The 24035-nt window shown below is 33.1% G+C and overlaps 1 protein-coding gene across 1 annotated transcript; it reads right to left on the bottom strand.

Annotated features, from left to right (window-relative positions):
* Positions 1-403: 403 nt before the first annotated feature.
* On the bottom strand, positions 404-23736 carry MS3_00004377 (uncharacterized protein; the record flags this gene model as incomplete). Its single annotated transcript, XM_035734334.2, has 8 exons — positions 404-697; positions 2677-2902; positions 5865-6468; positions 10127-10270; positions 15005-15238; positions 17686-17873; positions 20256-20472; positions 23473-23736. Coding segments are annotated over 8 exons (1959 nt in total), but the record flags the coding sequence as incomplete, so codon positions are not given.
* Positions 23737-24035: the final 299 nt, after the last annotated feature.

Below are 24035 nucleotides of genomic sequence, written 5' to 3'. Positions count from 1 at the left end.
GGTTCCTTTGTAGTTAATGGGGTTGCTAACTTCATGCCTAACCCTCTTCCTTTATCCGAGCTTTGGACTAAAAATAACCATACAAAGGCTCCAGACGGATTGTGCTTCAAATACACCACTGTAATTTCTATTTTCAACATGATGACAAGATACAAAATTATGAAACAAAACATATGTATACGTAGTTTATGCATTTGTAGTTTAAATAACTGTGTTTATCTATTAACAGAAGTTAATACGGCGGTGAAAAAAAATACCACTATTTGATCTAAACTTCTCAAGTTAGCTATTTATCAAATCTAATCGTTTCTATGGATTTTTGGGTACATTAAGTTATTTAACTTCTTAGGAAAACTTTTAGACAAAGACATTATCTTGTCAGATAACAACAAACAAAAATGTATTTGTACCTTTCCAAAATTTATTTATCATATTGAAATAGAAGTTTTTAAATTACATACTACTTAAATCAGTAAACAGTCATTAAAAACTGGTAGTAATCAATCTCATGTTTATAAGCATTAAATATCACATAATATTTTCATATTCTCTCAATTGAAAACTAAAAATATAACCATTGTGTCATACATATATCTTGTACTGAATAATATATTTTTATTGTTCAAAACGTAACTGTTTACTTTTTGACTGGCTAACACATGAGCTACTACGAGTTTGAACTCCAACTGATTTGGATCTGAAAATATTGATAGATTGAAAAAAAGATTAAATTAAATCAAAGCATAAATTATTAAGCTGACAAAAGAGGTGTGTAACTGATCGACACATTAAAATTATTTGGAGAATTCTTAAAACTAGGAAATAGTGAATACCCTATTATGTAGCTGTTTAAAATGTTTTTAAGATCTAAAATAGTTGACAACCTGTCAGATTACACCATGAATATATTCATACAATTTCCGACCGTTGCTGCTACCTTGACGTGATGGTCAGGCTTGCCTATCGAGCTATATTGGCTGGAACAATCGTTTCTCAGGGTCCTAACATGTCAGACAGGTCGGTTGAAGAACGTTAAGACTAAAAGCAGCAAACCCAAAGTTCGAAGTTGAAGTCGTACTGTTGACTATACAGAGGTGTGACAGCAGTAAGGTGTTTTCTTCAGACAACCAGCATAACACCGATGTTGCCTTCCCACAAGGAGAGGTGGGGTTAGAAAAGGTTGACACCAAAAATGAACAACTCGCCTTATCCCACGGATATCCGTTTCCGGATGTAAGGTCTCAACAAGTAGGAGGCTGACACAAAAATTACCCGCTGAAATTTCGTGTGAGACAGGCCTCAAACAGTTGTCCCTTGGGTACTGCGGTCACGCTTTCGGGTCACTACGACCAATCCTAACACAATTTTCTTTTCAGGAACCTTAAGAAAAACCCCTTGGGCGACCGGGGAGTGATAACTGCACTCATATCTCTAGCAGTACTCAGGATCATACAATTGTTGGATTTCAAATTTGAAAGATAAACTAGTTAGAACTTATCATACAAAACAGAGGGAATGTCTGTTGTAACCTTCAGGTTTGATTTTATCTGTAAGTTACCAAATAAAATTAATTGAAGGATTAATTAAATAATTTAAAGAAAAAAACTATTTCCCGTTAGCTGAAAACTGCTCAGTAGTTGTGAGCATTGAATTCTCAAATGTGAATTTCTGAAATCAATACGACAATATTGATGACGATGTTTTAATGACATTGAATTTATTAGAAAAATTTCCAGCAGATAATATTGTTAGTGAGTTACCTATCCCTACTTCCAACTTGGTTGAATCAGTCAGTAGTCAGTATTTTAGATGAAAAATAATTATTGGATTTTTTCATGTTTTCTCTTGGTCCCATTACCTGATTAATTCATTAAAGAAATAACCGTGTTGACTGTGGACAAACTAGTGAAGACACATGACTTATATAACTGGATTTTTCTAGAACTTTCATCATAAATAACTTTGACTGGTTGCATGATATAACTTTGCATGATTAGTTTTGTGGTGTGTGCTACTTATGTCAGCAGATTTAAGTAGTAATTACCATCAATCAAAAGTGGAATGCCTGGAGGCAGAAGGTTGAGAAACTCGAAAAGAAGAGGACGAGAACAGAGAGTGATTGGTATGTAAACTATGGACAATTGATGAGAGACAATTGATGAATATTTTGCAAGTAAAGTATTTACTGTATGGTTTTCAGATTTTATCAAGATATTCTGTAATGTTGCATTAAAATACATTTGGCTATCCGCATTTGTGTTCTCGTTCATTATAGCATTATATAAAAGTGAATTTGACTATTCGATGTTGGGAAATGTGGATTCTGTGAATGGATGGATTGAAATGAACCTGATGGGTAAACACTGTCAATGCCAACAACGAAACTTATCTCTATGACTTCTTATCAACTTCAACCAAATGGTCAAAATGTTAATAATGTATCACGGGGTTTCTTTAATCGTCTTGTTCAATTTCTTTCATTTATATATTGACGGATGGTTGGTATCAATGATGATACCATTATTTATGTATGTTAATACATTGAATAAACAGTTATACAGAAAGATGAAACACCTGTTTCAGGTTTCCATACAAAAAATGGACAAGCTGTTTCGCTTTATATATATGTCATCATATACTGGATAATATTCATGAAAATTATTTGAATTATGGTACCTTTCATTAATATTATCTGAAATATTGTCAGTTGATTTACGATTACGACTTGTACTTCTACTTTCTCTTCTTCTCAATGAACTCATGTATTCCTTCTTTGTTAAGATTTTTGTTGATGGCGGTGGAATAAATTTCAAATCGCCTGGTTTTAAATAACCATCATGTACATAAGTTGATTTGTTCTTTAAGTTTTCACTCCAATTTATTTGATTCTTTGCTAAAATATCTGCAATATAAAACAGTAATCAAATCAATAGTGTTTTTCATGTAACTCGTATGTGTATAAATTTATCTTGATTTTATCATTATTTAAACTGGGATGTTTAAGATTAAAAAGTTGATATTGTCGTACTGGATAACACCACTGAATGCAAACTGTATTTAGACACTTTAGCTGTGCTTCTAAACCGAACTATCTAACTAAGAGAAAACATGATCATTTGTTTACCAAAAGACATTCGATTATGCTACAAATCTAAGTTTGTAGGTCTCCAGTAACGTACACACGTGCTTGGAAACAGGATCAAACCCAGGATGAATAGGATAAGATTGTATTATTAGTTCGTTTCGAAATAATTAGCAGCTAAGAATCCCTCATCTTATGTTAATTGAAATAATTTCATCCAAGAAACACACTATTATTAAAGATAAAATGCCAGGGAAAATAATTCGAAAATTGTTAGTAAAATGGTTAATCCTATAGCGTCTGTTCAAAACCGAACAATTATTTTCGGAAGTTGAGTCTCTACCATTTCAAATAACACAATATTATCATTATAACGAGACTAAGGAATATTTGTTTACTATGACTTCTCAATGATAATGAGTAACGAATATGATTGAAATGATAATTTGTCTTCTGTAGATCAAATGGTTTGCAGCTAGGAATGAAATCTATGACAAACATTTCACCATACTTCGGATTCTTCAGATAGATGTGTTAGTGTTGATATTCACATTTTGGCGAGAATCCGATATCGATCTCTTCAACTTTCTACTCGTTATCGAATGAACGACTGAGTCTATACAGCCACTAGCTTGTTTGATGGGTACAATGTGATGAGCACTTTGGTGGTTACCTCAACTTAGTAGCTCAGTGGTTCAAGTCCCAGTGCGAAGATTAACACTGACACTTTCAGGTGATAAGTCTCAAATGTAACGAAATCCATTTTTTCTACAAACCTTTTAACAAATTAGCTGTATCGAAGTAATTCACGTGTATGTCAACAAAGACTGATCGAAATTCTTCATTGAATATCAACAACAAGAAAACTCATGGCCTTAGGAACAACAATAATTTGATTTTAACTTTTATTCAATAAATGAACTACCGTAATAAATACATTGTTTGTTTTTTTAATCTTCACAAATAATTCATTATCAGGAAGGTGTTTTCATGATATTTTACCAATCTCTAGTTGTGACTTTACACTTATATTTTTCTGAGATTATGTATCATATTACACTAATAAATAAATAAAAATAAATCTAATTTAAAGTGAAGGCTCCTTTATAGTTGGATATTTTGAGTAAAAAACAAACAAATAAACAGACCTTATACGTTCGAAATGATTATTATTACGAACATATGAAGATATCACATTACAAAATCCTTTTAGTCATGAATTTATAAAAATCAAAGACGATTTTGAAACAAATATATCATCTAAGGATCCATGTTACAAATCTAAATTGCATTATAAACAAAAAAGTGTATACAAATTGAATATAAGCAAAGATGGATAGTGGCTAGCAGTGGAATCCAGGGCGCGCGATTCGTCCTATTTGGAACTCGTCAGCTGGATGTGCCTGCATCTAAGTTGATGCTCACTCTGGGACTTGGACCCAGCACCGTTCACTTCAGACGCCATTGCGTTACCCACTTAGCTACTGAGTCCTCAATATACTTCAATATTATATATATAATTAACACTGAAGAAAATATTCAATTGGGTATGATAATATTCTGATGATGTACAACACCAAAGCAATGTAAATTTTCATTTTGAGCTAAAACAAAAAGATCTTAACTAATAAACATATGAAATTAAGTGTTACCAAGTGAAATAGAATTAAGTAAACTATATTTTAGGATAGTCTTTCATTTGAAGTCTCCCAGTTGGATTTTCATACATCCCTTATGTTGATGTTCATAATCAAATCAAAATCTAATATATCTATCACTTCAATATTTAATCTGCTAGGTGAATAATTCAACTCCACCTGGAACCCTTTTGGGGCTGCTGCTAGTCCCAAGCCCGAATAAAGGAGTAGGGTTGGGTATGGGGTTAGCAACCCCATCCCGTAGAAAACTAACTCGCTAAAAAACGCTAACCAGGTGAACGATTCCCAATAGTCCTTTGTAATAAATTCCATTAAGTGAATGGATATTGTTTGTAAAATATTTATCAATCTTATTTACATAATTGATAAAACTTATTAGTAAAATATACCTACAATTTTGAAAGAAATTATATCATCTTAATTTTATAGCTATAATAATAATAATATCAGAATGGGTTTTGTGGAGATTTTTTAGAAATTTCACCTGCTCACTAGTGACTGACTTCAGGAGACACTCCTGGAGTTCTAGTGGGAAGTCGTTACCAGTGGAGTTCAACCAGGTCTGTTGTGAGATATCAGTTCACTGAAGACAATGGTGTACGGTGGCGCAACTTCGTGGATTGGTTGAAGTTAGACATTAGCACCACTGGATGCCGGCTCAGTGGTCTGATGGTTAAGTGCTCGCACTGCTGAGGAGTCCCATACTAGGACGAAACGGCCGTCCAGTGCTTCCGGGTTTCCATGGTGGTCTAGCTTCAATTGGCTCATGATTTCAACTTGTGAAATAATAATAATAATAATAATAATAAACATGAATCAATGAAATCTCTTAAGACAGTTGGATTGATAAATGAAACAAATTTTAACTTGTGTACACATTTAAACATTTACACATCGTGGATACGCACTACTGAGGAATCTCATACTAGGACAAAAACGGTCATCTAGTGCTTATACGTTTTCAGTGGTGATCTGTTAGAATACTACAATCTTTACGAATTGCCAGTGATTTACAAATTTGTAAATAAGAGAATACATGTAAAAACTACATAGACTATTCGAATTCAGAAGAAAAAAAAGAAAGAAAAGAAGCATTAATATTCTTAACAATCAAGAGAACATACTTAAAATTTCTTTCCATTCATTTGAAGCTGGATCATATGATTTTAGATAAGAAGTATTAATTTGTGACCATATTTTATCCAGTCTTTCCATATTTTCTAATTTATTCATATTATCTGATTTACTACTGATTATTGATTTATTGTTTTGATTATTATTTTGATCAGTATCCTCTGGTTCTGATATTAACATTGTTTCATCAATATCTAATTCATAATTAGGTACACTAATATCTGATAAATTGTCATTATGTTCAATTATTCTTTTTTCACTTAATGGATTATCAATTTCATTTTCATAATTAGTATCATCTAATTGTATCGGATCATATTTATTTATGATACAATCAACTGAATTTAATTTATTGTATAATTTAAACAAAATTTCTTTTGTATCTTCATTCTCCAGTTGATCAGTAGTATCTTTATTTAGTTGACAAGTTTCATTCAATGATTGATCAGAATTAGTAGATAAAATTGTTTGAATGTATTCAGCTGCATATAAAATACAGTCGGTTAAATGATGAATTGAATCGGAACAATCTACTGATTTTCTATTGATTTTGTTTATATTATTCAGCACATGATCTTTTTTACTTATTAAACCCTAAATTCAAAGGTAAAAATTAATAATAATGAGACTATGAAGCTAATTTAATCAACAAGAATTAAGTTCAAGAGTCAGATTTTAATTTATTAGGGAGTGAGTGATCTACGGACCGCTATCCTTTAATCCCCTATGATCTTTTATTATATTAATTCAGTGTTATTATTCTGTATAGAAGTATATCACTTCATTACATAAACAACTTATTCTTTTAGTGAGTGATTTTGTTTTTTTATTTGAAATCATTCAGTGGCTTACGTCAGTAGTCTAGTCTTGATAATAATTACCATTTAGTCACTTAGTATCATCTCAGTCATCTATCGATCAGTGTTCTTTTTTTATTTTAACAATCGAGAATCTATTCATTGAATCATTCAATTCCTCTTCGATAACAGAAGCAAACTGGACCTTTTCACAAGGTTCGTCAAAGTCAGCATATCGATAAATACTACTTCATATAACTTCAAATGTTTTTTATTTCAAAAAGAATCCACTTCGTCAACTTGCACTAAGCTTATCAATAACGAAATCCTGTAGGTTTAATCAAGCTCACTAATTCTCTGTTGATACTTGCTTCAGGTGTAGAAGCGGCAGCATTCTGATCATAGAACTGAAACTTCAACCTATGGTAACGTCTTAACCTACCTTGGTTTAACTAGTCCTCACACAAAAATTGTTTTTTGAAGTCAAGTGCATAAATCTTTATCTAGAAAACGAGTTATATTAAAACTTTTCTGAGAATATAGTCAAGGTTCCCTACGAGAAGGTTACTCTTATAGCAATAGTCATTTATATTTTGATAAATATTAGCAAAATTAACTAGTTAGAAGAGTGTTACACATTTTCATAATAAAGAGTATGTAGTATGTTCAACAGTCAGTTCGGACTTAATTTACGTCTAATAGGTACTTTGGACAGCATTAAAGCAACTCCCTGAGTGTGCGGAGCATTTTCCTCTTCATGACCGGAGTATAGTAACATCTCTCCCGTATTTAGCCTTTTTTCTCCAGCTTGAGTCCAATGGGTTTCGCTGATTCCCAGTACTGCCAAGTTGTATCACCTCATTTCCATTGCTATCTGACTGGTCTTCCCGGTCTCCCACATTGTTCGGACGTTCCATGTACCTATAAAAATTGTTGCTCTGGTTGTTAGAAGGGGCATCGGCCTCGTGGCTTCCGAAGGAACTCGGCTTTCACCATGAAGCGTCATAATTCTTCTAAATGAAGACCTTCTAACTCTCAGGGCAGAGTTAAAATGGTTTGGATTATTTTTTCTGGTAAGCGTTTTTTTAGCGAGTTTGTTTTCTACGGGATGGGGACACTAACCCCATGCCCAACCCTCCTCCTTTACCCGGGCTTAAGACTGGCAGTAACTCTAGAAGAGCTACAGGCGGAGTTTATACTTATCGAAGATGGGAAGTGGTTAATATGAATTTAAACAATTGATTTAAGCGAAACATTAATTATCCGTCTTAACAATAGTGAATCAGTAGTACTGTATCTACCTTCAACTTTATACATATATGTCTGAAAACTTATATCGACTGAAGAAGCCAAGCCATTTATAGAAAGAATTCTGATGATTACAGAAAACTTAATATGAAATTATTCAATCCATTAATTTTGAAACTATGCATACTGTTTACTTGGTGACTGTAGGTTACTGGAGATTGATTAGTTCAAATCATTAAAAATTTTAAAATTAATCAAAAGAGACCATAAGTGATATAATTTAAAATAAACTGCAGTGATGTAGCTGCCTTCGTATTTTTTAAACCTTAACCTAAATGTTGAATTCATTTGTATCCTCTTTTTTTCTAAATCTTTCTCTTGAAATTTATTCATTTCTGTTGATTTTCTCTTCATGTAAACATGGAAAATGTAATACCTGTCACTAATTTTTTTTCTCTATGAAAGTTTCTATATTACTGGCTTGTTTTAAGTCTTACACTAAAACACAAACAATCTTTTCGCTTCATCTTATTATAAATTAACCAATAATTGACATTACTTTCATGAAAGCTCCACGACCAAACCATCCAGCTCAGAGAACAAAACTCCATCAAAAACATCCACCTGAGCTACTAATCGTCTCCACCATGGTCCTTTATCATTGATACATTGTTCATTCAAGATTTGATTAGATAATATTTATTGGGAATCAAAATTAACGTGATTCATTGCACTAATCATGTTTAACAAAATAACTGTTTATAAAATTAATTTTTTTTGTTTTATTTAACTTATAATTAATAATGAGATGATTAAGTTAAGGCTAGTAATATCTATTTTTCTAACTAAAAATATATATTATTATTCTATTATAACTCCTCCTGGGGTATCACTCTTCTCTTAATACCAGGAAAAGTCTTCAACAGGGCATTATTGAACAGAATGAAGGACTTCGTAGATGCCCAACTTCGAGACCAACAGGCTGGATACCTTAAGGATCGATAGTGTACGGACCGAATCGCAACTCTATGGATCATTGTAGAACAATCAATTGAATGGAATTCATCACTCTACATCAACTTCATTGACTACGAAAAGGCATTTGATAGCATGGACAGAACAACACTATGGAAACTTCTTCGACACTACGGCGTGCCTCAGAAGATAGTCAATATCATACAGAGATCATATGATGGATTACACTGCAAAATCGTGCATGGAGGACAGTTGACAAATTCGTTCAAAGTGAAGACCGGTGTTAGACAAGGTTGCTTACTCTCACCCTTTCTCTTTCTCCTGGTGGTTGACTGGATCACGAAGACGTCAACATCTGAAGGGAAGCACGGGATACAATGGACATCTAGCATGCAGCTAGACGATCTAGACTTCGCAGATGATCTGGCTCTTCTATCGCACACACAACAACAAATGTAGGAGAAGACGACCAGTGTAGCAGCAGCCTCAGCAGCAGTACGCCTCAACATACACAAAGGAAAATCCAGATTCTCCGATACAGCACAGCATGCACCAATCCAATCAAAATTAACGGAGAAGATTTGGAAGATGTAAACACCTTTACATACTTGGGCAACATCATTGATGAACATGCTGAGTCTGATGCAGATGTGAAGGTGAGGATCGTCAAGGCAAGAGCAGCATATTTACAACTGAAGAACATCTGGAACTCAAAGCAACTGTCAACCAACACCAAGGTCAGGATTTTCAATACAAATGTCAAGACAGTTCTACTGTATGGGGCAGAAACCTGGAGAACTACAAAAGCCATCATCCAGAAAATACAGGTGTTTATTAACAATTGTCTACGCAAAATACTTCAGATCCATTGGCCGGACACTATCAGCAACAACCTACTGTGGGAGAGAACAAACCAGATCCCAGCGGAAGAAGAAATTAAGAAGAAGCGTTGGAAGTGGATAGGACACACATTGAGGAAAGCACCCAATTGTCACAAGGCAGGCCGTCACATGGAATGCTCGAGGCCAGAGGAGGAGAGGAAGACCAAAGAACATATTACGCGGAGAAATGGAGACAGACATAAGAAGAATGAACAACAATCGGATAGAACTAGGAAGGAAGGCTTAGGACAGTGTGTGTTGTAGAACACTGGTCGGCGGCCTATGCTTCATTGGGAGCAACAGGCGAAACTAACTAACTATTTATTCTATTATGCATGATAATTTGCTCACTTCAACTTTTGTGTTTAATAATTGTTTCTCATGTTCTAATTCATTACATTTATTGTTTAAATTCAAATAAATTTCTTTCTTTTCATTAGCTTCTTTAATTTTCTCATCAAGTTTCACTTGAAGTATTGATAATAAATGAGATACCTTTGTTTAGAAAAAGTAACAAGCAGAGAGGTAAAATAAAAGGAGGTAGATATAAAATAGTTATGAAGTACTTATTTGTACAATTTATCTATCAAATGATCAAATATTACCAAATACAAATCTAAAAAACACATGAACATTTTATCATAAAAAAACAAACCAATAAAATGATTGTGCGACCTTGGAGGTAGTCGACAGGAGACCCTGGATCTTGGTTTCATGTTATCTGGTACCCGTCACCAAGGTATACCTGTAATCTTGAAAGAACTGACGCTCCCTGACGGATTCAACCCCATATCACCCAGCATAACAATGGGACGCTACTACTGAGCTAACCGGGACGCGACTGACCTCATGTAGGACTGATATGTTTTTACAATTGAATGATCATTGGGTCATATGTGTCAGGTCCTTCTTAGTGCAGGTCGGATTCTATCGACCAAGTTCCCACAAGATTACAAGTTAACCTTGCTGACGAGTGCTGAATAGCACGAAACCTAGGTACATTGTTTCCTGTAGACTACCTCCAACCACCATCTTATCTCAACATAGTGCGCGCAATGTCGAGTCACCTAGACTAGCGGCCACATTGCAACATGGTCGATAGAATTCGATCTGCACTAAGAAGGACCTGACATACATGGCATTGATCACTACCCAGTGATCAATCAATTGTAAATGATTGAGGGACCATTTATAACTAGTTTTAAACCAATCTAAATTTTAACACATGACCAACAAGAAAGTTAACAGAACGGTTTTCTAAATGCAGCCATGTTGCTAATAACTGAGCAACGGTTAAATCTTACTTTATCAATTGTTCATCATATTTTAACAAGTTAGAAATAAACATTATCTCCAATTCACTAACAATAAGTTTAAGGTTTTACTACAATATGTGTAATCAGCTACAATCAAGCTGCTAGGTTGAGATAATATGTAAGATCATGTTTTAATTCAGTGTTATAACTATTCAGTATATCTACAACTGATTGATCACTGAATAGTGTCAAACATCAGTACTTAGTGAACAATAAAACTGTAAATCTTTCAGTGTTAAACTATTGTTTGGATTCAAGTAGCATCAGTCCCCTCAAGATTACAAGTACATCTTACTGACGAGTACTAAGTTACATGAAACATAGGTCAAGTCTCCTATTGACTATGTCTAACCACCTAAGACTCAGTATAGAATTTGTTTTATTCTTAATACAGAGTGATTTTGGTGTAATACATGTCCAGTATATTGTTCTTTTGTATTGCTTTAGTTTGAATTTTATCCAACAAGCCATCCAATGTTCTTTTTTATTGATTCAGTACGAAATTTGTTCCGTGTGACATTCACTTGTATAATGCCAGCACAAAGGCCAGTTTTATTCCTACTATTTTAATTATATATGACACTGGTTGGCGACTTTTAGCAAAGGTTTTTTCTATGGGATGTGTTTGTCGACCCCACACCCAACCCTCTCCCTTTACCCGGGCTTGGGACCGGCGGTAACTTTAGAAGAGCTATAGGCGGAGTTTATATATGGTATTACTGATTGATTATTAAATGCTAGTTAAATCTATCAATAATCGAGTACTTGCTATTTGCTGTTGTTTCTGAAGGATGAATAAAACCTCATCTACATAAGTTTTTTGTCTTCTTTCTTAAGTCTAGCAAATCTTAGTTTCTTCCGGTTTTAAGTCCAGTTCCCGCTGTCATAACAAATTCTTTCAGAAAAAAACACAGAAGTTAATTACTAAATATTTGGTCGTTTTTAAAGATCAGATTCAAACTTTTGTTTTATGCTTTTACTTGTTAGTAATAGTATTGGTTAGTAATTCAAAGTAGCTTAAATCAAAGGTAGGTCACTCATGGTATTGTTTTTTCATGAAGGTGAGCATTTAGTCGGAACACACTTGACCATTTTTGCCTCTACACTAATAACTGATCTTCTATATATCGATGAGACGTGGAATCTGATGATTCGATCTCTGAGGGTTAATTTTGTAAATTAGAAAACATATTTGTTGAGTACAAACAAACAGCTGAATATTTTCTTCAGATTGTAGCCTCTCTAATTCTAGCTACCGTTGATGATCAAACAAACAATGTCAGACACTTTTCATGACTTTTCCAATTAAATACACTCAACGTAAAGGTGACGCGATTTCAGATATATATTTCCGTTACTGCAGCAGCTGTCCTCAGTCAATTATTTGTGACGATTCGTAGCAGACATCGACTATTGGTTGAACGCTTGAAAAACTACAAAAATCGAGAGAGTAGTACTGAAGTTACACGGTGAACGAAGGCGACAGAGATTTGGTATGAAGATTAGATTCAAATCTAGGGTTACAATTTAGGAGGGAAATAAATTTTCATTGTTGGTTTTTTACTTCCTGTTAAAACCAACTTCATCCAGAAAAACAGTATTCAAAATGATTTGATCTGTAGTAGTGAAAAGAAACTACTACAGATCACCATCTACATCCATCCTCAAAATCCAACAAGGGCTGGAATATGACTTGGCCACTCACTATTTTCTCATACACTTCATTAATAGACATATAACCTTATCCTAGAAGATTGGCATGTGAGAATACCTTGTATCTCATATTGAAAACACCCTGAGGATTCAGTCGCGTCAGTAAACCCTTCAGGAAAAAATATTATAAAACTGACCAACTTACATTCATTAATTAGAAATAGTAGACTGTGTAGCTAGTGCTAGGTAAATTATTAATGTTCACAGTCTGGAGAAAAGCTGATTATTGAAGAAGTCATTATGTTTTATATTATTTTTCCAAAAAAAATAACAACCAGTAGTTTTCTTTTTAAAATTACTTATTTTATTCGATGAAACAGGATGGGAAAATTTTTATAATGGGATGATTAAAATTTTACCATTAGGAAAAATACAAAAATCCCCATGATTTAAGTGCTATTTCAGAAGTGAGATAATTTGAAATTATATTATGAGAAACGTGATCTTAGATAATGTTTTTTGTAGCTCGTTATTTTGACGCCAATTATATCGAACGTTAATTTTGTAGAATGGCTCACTACTTTAATGGCCCTAAATCTGACTCCATTTAGATCATGTGAATGATTGTTATTGAATGATTCATTCCACCAATCCTCGTATACAATCATCAACTTAAATCAAGTTAGTGAATAATAGAATTAAATAAGTCAAATACGAGAATGGATTTTTGAATACGTGTGTTTCGTACATTCATTGATCGGATAGTGAAGCAAACAAAGTGACGCGCAATGGAGAAGGCAAGTGAGTAGACTCGTCTTAATCAGGCGTGACTCGATACTTATAGTCAGAAAAAATAGGTTACAGATATGTGATAAGTAAGATAAGAAATGCACACACATACGTTGTATAAAAACAGTTAACATTGGCAAGCGAATTATTAACAAGGTCAAAATGTAACTCAAAAAGGATGAATAAATTGGTCTGTCCGGAAGCTAGAATATGCTATGTGGGCTTAACGTAGCAACCGACGCCATATATACAACATATAGGTTTTTGAATGGGTTCCCATTGTTTGGCTCATATCGTATCATATACATCAAACATGTTACTGGTTTAATTGTCTTTAATGTGAATCTCTAAAAGCAAAAAGTTTGAATCATAAGCAATTCGAAATATCACACAAAGATGTTTAAGTACAGAAATATCTATTTGCTAAAACTTAAACAAGTGTTACAACAAATCTCTAATCTTAACGAACACACTGCAATATTATATGAAATGAAAAATATCGAATGGCAGTTTTAAACATGCAAAATGTTCAACTTCCAGTGGTTATGTAGGGGAACGGAGGAATTAACCTATATTTATGAACAGGAGTTGTTATTAATAAACTTTGATAAGTTAGAATTCAGATGACAACTAATAAACGCTTACCTATGCAGTATAGTGTACATTAAAACAAGTAAAATAATCACTGATTACAAATTATTAGCAAAAATATGCGAATTAAGGCCTTCTTCTTACTGATAAGGTCAGATTATTAACTTTAATGATCATGTACGCAATTTCAGGTTTCGTTAATAAATAGTACACACCAGTATATTGACTAAAACAGTCTCGGCATCTCATGTGCATGTGACCCACCTGACGTAGTGTTAGTGTGAATATAGACCTTTGTTATAAATAATTGTCCGACTCTGACTTAAATAGTCGTTACACACATGAAGTATCCCATATTTACTTTCTCTTCTACCTATACATTAGATTTGAAAATCCAAGCGCTTCGGTAACTGCTCGTCGGTAGGTTTATCTTATAAGACATAATAATACATAATGGTCCTTTTTTCATTGAAATTATGAATTAATCAATATTAGATCGACAGTGAAGACTTGGAAGCACTGTACGGCCATTTCGTACTAGTACAGGACTCCCCACAAGTGTATACCCACGACTCCATTCGCAAAATCCCGGTCCTCGCGCGTGAACGCTCAACTCTCAGAAAACTGAGTTGACATTCAACGGTCCTTGACTCGATTTCCGAGTGTAGAGTCGTGGATACGCACTGCTGAGGAGACCAATAGCAGGACTAAAAGGCCATCCAGTGCTCCCAGGTTTTCTGTGGTAGTCTAATTTAGATCGGTTCATGATTGCAGTGAAATTCAACGATTTCCACAACATTTTACTAACAACTCATTTCTCTATCATATAGATAAGGGACTATTAGAAATTTATATCTTCAAAAATCTTTTAGAAACTCACCTTTAGTATGGCTGAACTACGAGTACTTAATAAAATTTGTTCTTTTTCTAACTTTGATTGTTCATCAGTTAAGTGATAAAATTCTGTCAACAAATCAACATTTTCTCTACTTATATCAGCTATAGCCACGGAAAGTTTCACTAACTGATCTTCAATAGAAACATTTTCAGCAAGCATACGTTTTATAGTTGGTTCTGTTCGTTGAAATGAAATGGAACGAAATTCCGAAGCAACCTAAGAAAGATTAAATTAAGCAAATAATAATGCACAAGATCATGAATCGATTGAAGTTAGACATAAACACTGTAGGATGTCTAGAGGCTCAGCATTCTCGTGAGGGACCAGATGTCCTGGGTTCGAGTTCAGCGTGAGGAACCGTGGATGCACACTATTGTGGAGTCCCATACTGAGACGAAACTGTCGTCCGCTGCTTTCAGGTTTTCAATGGTGGTCTAGCTTATATCGAATCATGGGTTCAACTTTGAAAATAATAAGTTGTTAAAAACTCATTAACCAGCAAAATGAATATTTGCGCTTAAAAGTAACTAAGTTCACACAATTTAAATATATGAGTGACAAAGTTAACCTTAACTACCTACAATTATTTTAATATAAATATATATTGCAATGTGCAACGTAGTTGATTGTAATTAAAAGATTTAGAGGTACGTTAATGGTACATCAGCACTTTTTAATGTTTAAACATTGATTTTAATTCGGTTGATGTTCAATCGCATGAAATGACAAAACATTCATATCAGTGAATATCGTCAAAGTCGTCCCTAGCAGACCAACACTAATATTATATTGATCAACGTCACCAAAAATGTTGCATCATGATTGCCAAAGATCAAAATCCAATCAATAAAGGACTCACAAAACCTATTCAATAATTTATTAACCTACAAAATTATTTCATGATGTAATTGTGGAAATGTTAGAGAACTAGTTATAAGAAACGAAAACAGTTTTTAACCATTTTTCACGAATGGACGATCCTTCATCAACCTTTTTTTCTAAGATTTAGGTAGATTGATTGAATGTTATTTTATTCCCAAATGAAAACGATAAAATATGAGAACGACCAGAATCATTACAACAATATTTTTGATAAAAAAATATTTTGTACTCATTAGTAGTATGAAACTTTTCCATTAAGTTAAGTTACATTAGTTGCAATCAGTTTACATAAAAAAGTTAGATAACAAAAGAATTACCATAGATAACTAAATGGAACACAGTTGGTAAAACAAATTTGTGACCAGATACATTAAAGTGATTGGTGAGATGAAACAGTGTCCAATAAAGCCCACTCTAAATGTAGAACAATCAAGAGAGATGGTTATATTCACTTGCTTTAATCAGGCTGTTTTATATAAAACATTCAATAAGTCAATTAACTAGAGGCAGTCCTGATGCCGAAAATATGTGTAACTATTGGTCTGTAAAGCGTGTGACAGTGTTCAAGCAGTCAGAGGAGGGTGAAAATTTAATCGGTGCACCAGCAACCAGAACAGAAACTGTTCTCTTATTTGCGAGTGAGTCTTTAATTTATTCAGTATAATCTATGAAATCTGACAAGAGCAAATAAAATCTATTAGATTTTCGACAAAGAAAGTGTAGCTTATTACGAATAAAAATACTAAAATATTTAATTTAGACCCAAACTTGATTGAAACAAGCAATATTGTAATACAGCATTTATTTGTTAAGCAAATAGTTATTTGATCAAATTTTATTTATTTATTTATTTGAACACATAAATATTGGTACAAGAGAGCGCCAATATATGCGCCACACAAAACAATGAGAATTCGAGGAAAAATAGAAAAAAAAGCTAAGGGGCGCAAAAAAAAAGAGAACAATAACGAAGAGATTGGTGTAAGGTAATGTGCTAGTAATCAGGGAACGCAAAGGTACAATCAGACGCATTTGTTCCCGCAGGATACTGGAGCCCATGTGCGCCATTGGTTTGTGATCCGGTTAAAGCGCCGGACATTCGCTTTTCGTCCTCTCATTTTCGTAAACAACACCCCCACCACGAGAAGGCAATGAGTAGGACTTCCCTGGCAGAGGCTGTATACGCGCGGCCGTGTGAGAGTATTTCGAGAGGGAGAGCGGACTCTCCCCACTCTCGGCCGTACCAGGGCATGGTATATCTAGAAGGTTGTTCTTGATATACCTTGTATAACGTGAGCACAAGAACGCCAGAACTCTTCCAAGTCGCAGTGAGAAGACAGAAGACTAATGAAAGGAATATTATTCCCAGACAGCGTCAATTATAGTACAAAATTGTCAGGTAGAGTTTTTAGTAAGAACAAAATCATCATTACAGTCCACCAATCAGCATACAGGGGGTTATTAGCATTGTCCAATCGGGAAGCTACATGTAGGAGTTCTAGAATATTCTTCCAGGTGATCGGATGGAATATCTTCGGCTCCTTCTGAGCCTCCTACAGATTCTTCGAGTTCACACGTGGTCCGTCGTCACAATTCAATTCTCGGATACTCTGTGAGTATTATAAAATTATATATTCGCTGATCATTTTAAACAAAACTGGTTCTTTCGGCAGAATGTATGTTTGAAGATTTTTCGAATATAAAAATATTTACGTCGTTGAATTTAACCATGATTAAATACACTTACTTTCTTAACAGTTAGAAATAAGAAGAGAATTTACCTCATTAATTTTTAATTTAGTGACTTTTTTCAATCGTCCCCTATAAGCTAGATCCCTTTCTGATAAATTTTCCATAGCTAACTTATGTTCATTTTTTATCTGATCAAGAGTAGATTCTAAATTCTGATAATGTATCCAAAGGGCTTCACGATTTAATCGAAATTCTTCAAGTGAAGCTAATTCATTAGCTAGTTTAGAAAAAAGAAGAAATAACAGAGAATAATAAAAGAGTTTTATAAAATTCAAGTTATTATGGTATGATTTGATATAAAAAGAAGAAAAACTTTAAGTCAACTATGCTCTGTCATGCCTTTATAGTATATGTGTATACTATATATGTAATGAACGAATATTCATGTGGGACAATGAATGTATTTTAAGACAAAATTACAGTATCCTGATAAAATATAAGAACCATACATTAAATGCTTGATTTGTAAAACTCCAAAATTTGTCTTTCACATTATGTATGATTCTTTCGATTCACAATTCCTTTCTAATTCCGTTCCTGTTCTCATCAAGCCAACCTTCATAAAATTCTGCTGCCAGGTTCTCCACTTCCGATTGGTGTTACATGCTACATACGTCGACGGGAATAAGTAGCATACAACATATTTATACATAAATCTTTAACGAATACAATCTATCATAAAATAGATTCCTACAGGAACTTGTCAATAGTATGTATTACTACTGCAAATCTGTTAGCGGCTGACAACTGTTTCTTTGAATCATCTTAGCAATGTGCGAACATAACCAAACTAAGAAAGTAATAGTCCATTATTGTATCTCACCCAAACAGCAAGACTAATGGTTCGATTCTTAGAAGTTCACACATTTAACTAGCTAGCAATATGTATCAACCACAACTCCATTTCGTTAGTGAGTAAATGCTTACTTCTAACTCTATTGATCCAAGACATTGAATACGCACGTCCTCAAACAAATGATTAACAAATTATGGAACCTTATTCAGTTAAAACATTGTAAGAATTCAATAAATTTTAAGTTGATTCTCACCCTGGACTGATGTTGAATGAATAAGTGAATACTGGTCGGGAGACTTAGGCTGGTACGAACCAACTATTACGTTTCAAAACTCTTAACAAAAATCAATAACTGCTAGGTTTGAAGCTATCACAAGTTCACTTAATCTGCGAACGAGAAACAAGACTCGGTGACCAAAGACCAGTAAGCTAGCTATTGATACGTCCCAGCCCCGCTATCTAGCGGGAGAAGTCCAACCTTGGAATGGGAAGTATATTCTGCAAAACAGCCAGAGACGAGCGATAACAACAAACACAATTCAACACGTATATATACAATGCAAAACCGTCCTTCGTGAGAGTTACCAAATTGCATACTATAAAAGACGCAACGGACTAATAGCATTTAAGACACTTCCCAGTGGGAAACACGACATGAAAGTGACAGGAGCTCCTTTGGCGCGAAAACAGAGAAATTCAAATTTTCTAAATAAAATTACAAAATCAGATCCTTTCCCAAGTGAGTTCTGGGGATCTAACGTCCCCAAAAATAACATATTACTGAATAAGTGCTGATACTGATAATACATAGAAAACAATTATTTCATTTTATTTAGAACACATGAAATGAATATATCTGCATCAAAATGATTTTAGTGTACCTACTGCATGTACTTCAAATACAAACCTTCCACTATGTTGCTGTTACTATTAAACTGATATTTTTCTCTCTCAGTTACAATTTAAATAAGTTTATCAGAACTATGTGATATATTTGCGCAATACATTATGAGTATTTTAGTCATACATTTGCTTTTTAAGACATCTATATACTGAGAAAATAATAATCAACTAGACAAATTGGAATATTTTAGAACAAAAAATACAAAGATAACAATGAAAAAATGGAAATCTAATCACAGTACTCAAGACAATAAATCAATGTAATCGAGGCAGGTTCATTGTAAGCACAAATTGTTTTTGAAAAAATAAGTAGAGCCTGGAAGCACTAGACGGCCGTTTCATGCTAGTATGGGACTCCGCAGTAGTGCGCATCCACGACCCCGCCTCGCGAGCGCTTAACCATTAGACCAATGAACGGTCCGGCGTCTAATGGTGTTAATGTCCAACTTTAACCAATCCACGAAATTGCGCCACCGTACACCATTGTCTTCAGTGAACTGATATCTCACAACAGACCTGGTTGAACTCCACTGGTCACGGCTTCTCACTAGAACTCCAGGAAATGCCTCTTGAAGTCAGTCACTAGTGAGCAGATGATTATTATCAGAAGGGGTTTTGTGGAGATTTTAGAAATTTCAATAGTTGAAATAAGTAAAGGTTAAAACTTCATACAATCAGTGCTACAACAAAACTTGAGTAATTGTCTAAGACAACTTAAATACAAAATTACAAACTCCAAGTTAAGATCAAACTTATTCATTATTTCAACCGCGTTTGACAACAAGGGAAAATGGATACTTATTTTTGCAACTATTTTGATACCATAACTTTCAAATCATTATACTTTTTCATTATTTAAATTTTCCAATTACAATAATCAATAAAATAAATTTTTCTAACCAACTGCTAAATTTTCTGCCATCATTCTTTCTTCAGTAGACTTCTTTAGATTTTCTAATTCATTTTCTCTAGATCTCCATTTATCAAGATTTGTTCTAAAAACACGTTGTATAGCTTGAATACGTTCAGTTAAATCAGCCGCTTCATTGATTCTCTCATGATATCTTTTATTCAATGTTCTAAATTGATCTTGACATTCAAAATCACTGGTATGATACTATAAAAATAGTAATATGATAAGGATTATAAAAGAGAATAATTAAATAGCTAAAGTGTAATTATTATTACTTTATGTCCGGCTTTTTATCACGTGATTTATCCATTAATCAAAATACGACTTATACAATCTTCTCACTGTGTCAAAACCAATGACGTTCGACCAGTATGGGCAGTCTCGCGTTCCTATTGGTCCTATGTCCGCTTAGCCCGTCCACTTGAGTCCAGAACACTAAATACCAGCTTTCAATATGCCAATCGAATCGAATCTTTTGTTATAGACATACTGGGTTTATATATCAATCAAACAGAAATAACATTTGTACACAATAAAGCCAAAAAGTGGCTGTGAACATGGGAGGCAGTAGTTAATAAACTGAACATAGCTTAAGAACCGTAAATCGTACAATAATAAATTATAGGTCAAAATAAAGCTTATAATAAGAGGAATATAAATATAGATAACCTAATTATTGAATAGTTATAGCATAAGAATGTATAGATAATATTAGTCCATTAATAGGTCTCAGAAGTTACTCATGATTTAATCTTCGCTCGGATATAACAGTAATATTATTAAATGAATCGAAATCAATAGAATCACTGTTAAAAAAACGATAAAATATTAGTTAAGTATATATTTAACCTGAACTCAAAGTTATTTAAACAGTGAGATTTATCACAACATTCTATTTAAGCGACTAGAGACAATACAATGGCAGTGTCAAAATCATATGAATCTAAGTTGCTTGATATATACATAGTCTTCGGACAATCATGTACAGAGCTAATGTTAACTGTTAAGCATCAGTTCACTTGCAAAAGAAAAATACCGTCAAAGTTGTATCCAATTGGATCATCCGAGAAAATAGTGGTTACGAATATCAAATGACATCTCATTTACTATGCCCTAATTCTTATGAGGTAGAAGTTCTAGTTACTTGACAAACTCTATCATAGTTCTATAACATTTACAATGATAATGAATTTCTTAATTTATATATTATTTTAAAGTTCACACATAGACACTAAAAACTGTCTAACAGAAGGCACTGATCACTCAGTTTACTTAAAGAAAAGTCTCAATCTTGATAGGTTGAGGAAAAAAAGATATCAGAAGTTGTACAAAAAGTCCACCCATGATTTAATAATCTAAACCCTCTTCATAGTCATATAGAAGAACTAATGTTATTTTCTTATTACTGTTGATTAATATCTCTATACTATGAGACATTTTATTCCATATCTAATTGATATCTATTTATTTACATTCTGTTCATGTTTTAATTGACACTGAATACTGATCTTACCCATGCTTCTACCATCTATACTACTTAATTAGCTTTAATAAGCTATGATTTCTTATTGTTCAGATACAGTTAATTCAAATAATTTATGATTTTCACAGTCAGTCAACTACAACGTAGGACTAGGTACACCGCTCTAACAACTTGATTGCATTTGAACTGATAACTTAATACTTAAGACATTAAACTTTATACTATATAATAGTGAGTTTAAACCTAGTTTCACCTATATTGATTCAAGTAACCGGTTTATATTACTAACTCTATAGCTCAAATCAGATTACACAATTATATATTTGGGTTAAAGAATAAATTTCAGAGTTAGATATAAGATAAAAATTCGTAAGTGTATACTAGTTAATTCATTGAAATGGTTAGATATTTTCCCTTAAATACACACTATTATGATGTTTCGATCTTAATTTTCTTCAACACTTATCTCACTAAAGATTAATTCCACTTTAGTCCATTAACTACTTAGTAGTCAATCTTGATAACATAAACAATCCTTATTGTAATACATTGCAAAATAACATTTTACTGGATTGATACAATGTAGAAAGAAATATGCAAATAAAAATTCTAGTTGTTTATAAATAGAATCAAATTACTATCAAGATAGAAAAACATTGTTCAAATCAATGAAAGTTAACAGTTTGTTTAAGAAGAGATAATCAAAGAATAAAAACTACATGAAACTTTGGCAATTTTTAATTGATTAGCTTTTATACTGTGATGTGAGCTACTCATATCCAAATAAGTAGTATATAATGATGGTCAGACATAGAATGTATTTCAGCAGAAGATCGATAAAGAAAGAACAGAAACGGAAGGTAATTGTTATTAAAATGCAGGAACAATGAAATCTGAGACAATGGACTGATATTTGCAAAAGGAAAAGTCAAGTTTGGAACCATTGATTGATATTTCGCTAATTAAGTACTTAATGCATGGTTCTCAGATTTTAGTGACATATTCCGTAATTTCGCGTTCAAATACATTCGATTTCTCCACTCGTGTTCTTGTTCTCTGCAATACTACTAAATAGTACTCATTGTACAATAGTTCTACGATACTTTTATGTAACTCCAATTATTAGCTTTTATTAATTAAGTGGTGTATAATTATAGCTCTTTCTCATTAAAAAAAATAACAATCTATTAACCATGAGTATTTTTTAAAAATTGAAATGGTAATTATCATGGTTGTGTACCTTAAGGATTTTTAGATTTTTTGTGCTGTGTTTTCTGACATTTCGATTATGTTTAATTATAAACATCAAAATTATCTCAAGAAACTTGTGATTATAAATCGAGGTTTTTATTTAACGTTTAAGAGGCTTCATGATATAACGAGGCTGTGAAGGATCAGTAGTCAATGCCACCGACAACTCTAATATTGTTATATTTGATACACATCTGATTGGACCACCCATTCAAAGTTTACATTTGACTGACTGAATAATCTAGAACACACAGAGTAATGTGAAACTGACCAAGATCTATTGGATACATTTAAAAATTGGGATCATATCTTCAACAGTTTATAACACCAGTCATTTTGTGCACTTTATGTATGCGGCTACATTCTAAGTCATTAGTTAATGACAAATTAAAATGACCTTAATGTAAATTAAAGAATTTTAGTAAACATTTTAATTGACCAGAAACTAACTTCTACAACAACAAGGTTACCTTTGTTATAATTTTTTCATTTTGCATGGATAATTGTTTAATATAATCTTCATATGCATTTACTTGCATTTCCAATTGTTTAATTACAAATAGATAATAATCCTGACCAAATGATTGAATTGTTGCATCATCTAATTCATCGATACTCTGTAGTAAATCATTATTTAAAATTAATGGATTGTTTGACTTTTTATTAGTACTACTTAATTTTCGTGAACTTTTACGTTGACTACGACTGCCTGATGATTTATTCTTTTTAGGAGGCTAGAAAAGACAAAACAGCAGCAACGCTGAAATACATCATTAAGAGAATAAATAGAGAATCGCACAGAAATGACAATATTAACAGTAGTATGTTAAGTGGTTGTGGATGACAGTGGTAACATAGTTAACTGTAACAGATATTAAAAAACCTACAAAATCTAACTAGTAAGCAACTATAAATCGCTATTGAAACACAAAAATGAACCCAATGAACAGCTGAATAGGTGATAGAGTGCTTGCTACAAACTTGGTATTAATTTGTTCAATGATATTATTTGATAACGTTGTCAGGAATACGG

Source organism: Schistosoma haematobium, chromosome ZW, assembly GCF_000699445.3.
Source record: "Schistosoma haematobium chromosome ZW, whole genome shotgun sequence".
Taxonomy (NCBI): Eukaryota; Metazoa; Platyhelminthes; class Trematoda; order Strigeidida; family Schistosomatidae; genus Schistosoma; species Schistosoma haematobium.
The sequence above is the reverse complement of the archived record's forward strand: the minus strand, read 5'-3'. Positions and strand labels throughout refer to the sequence as shown.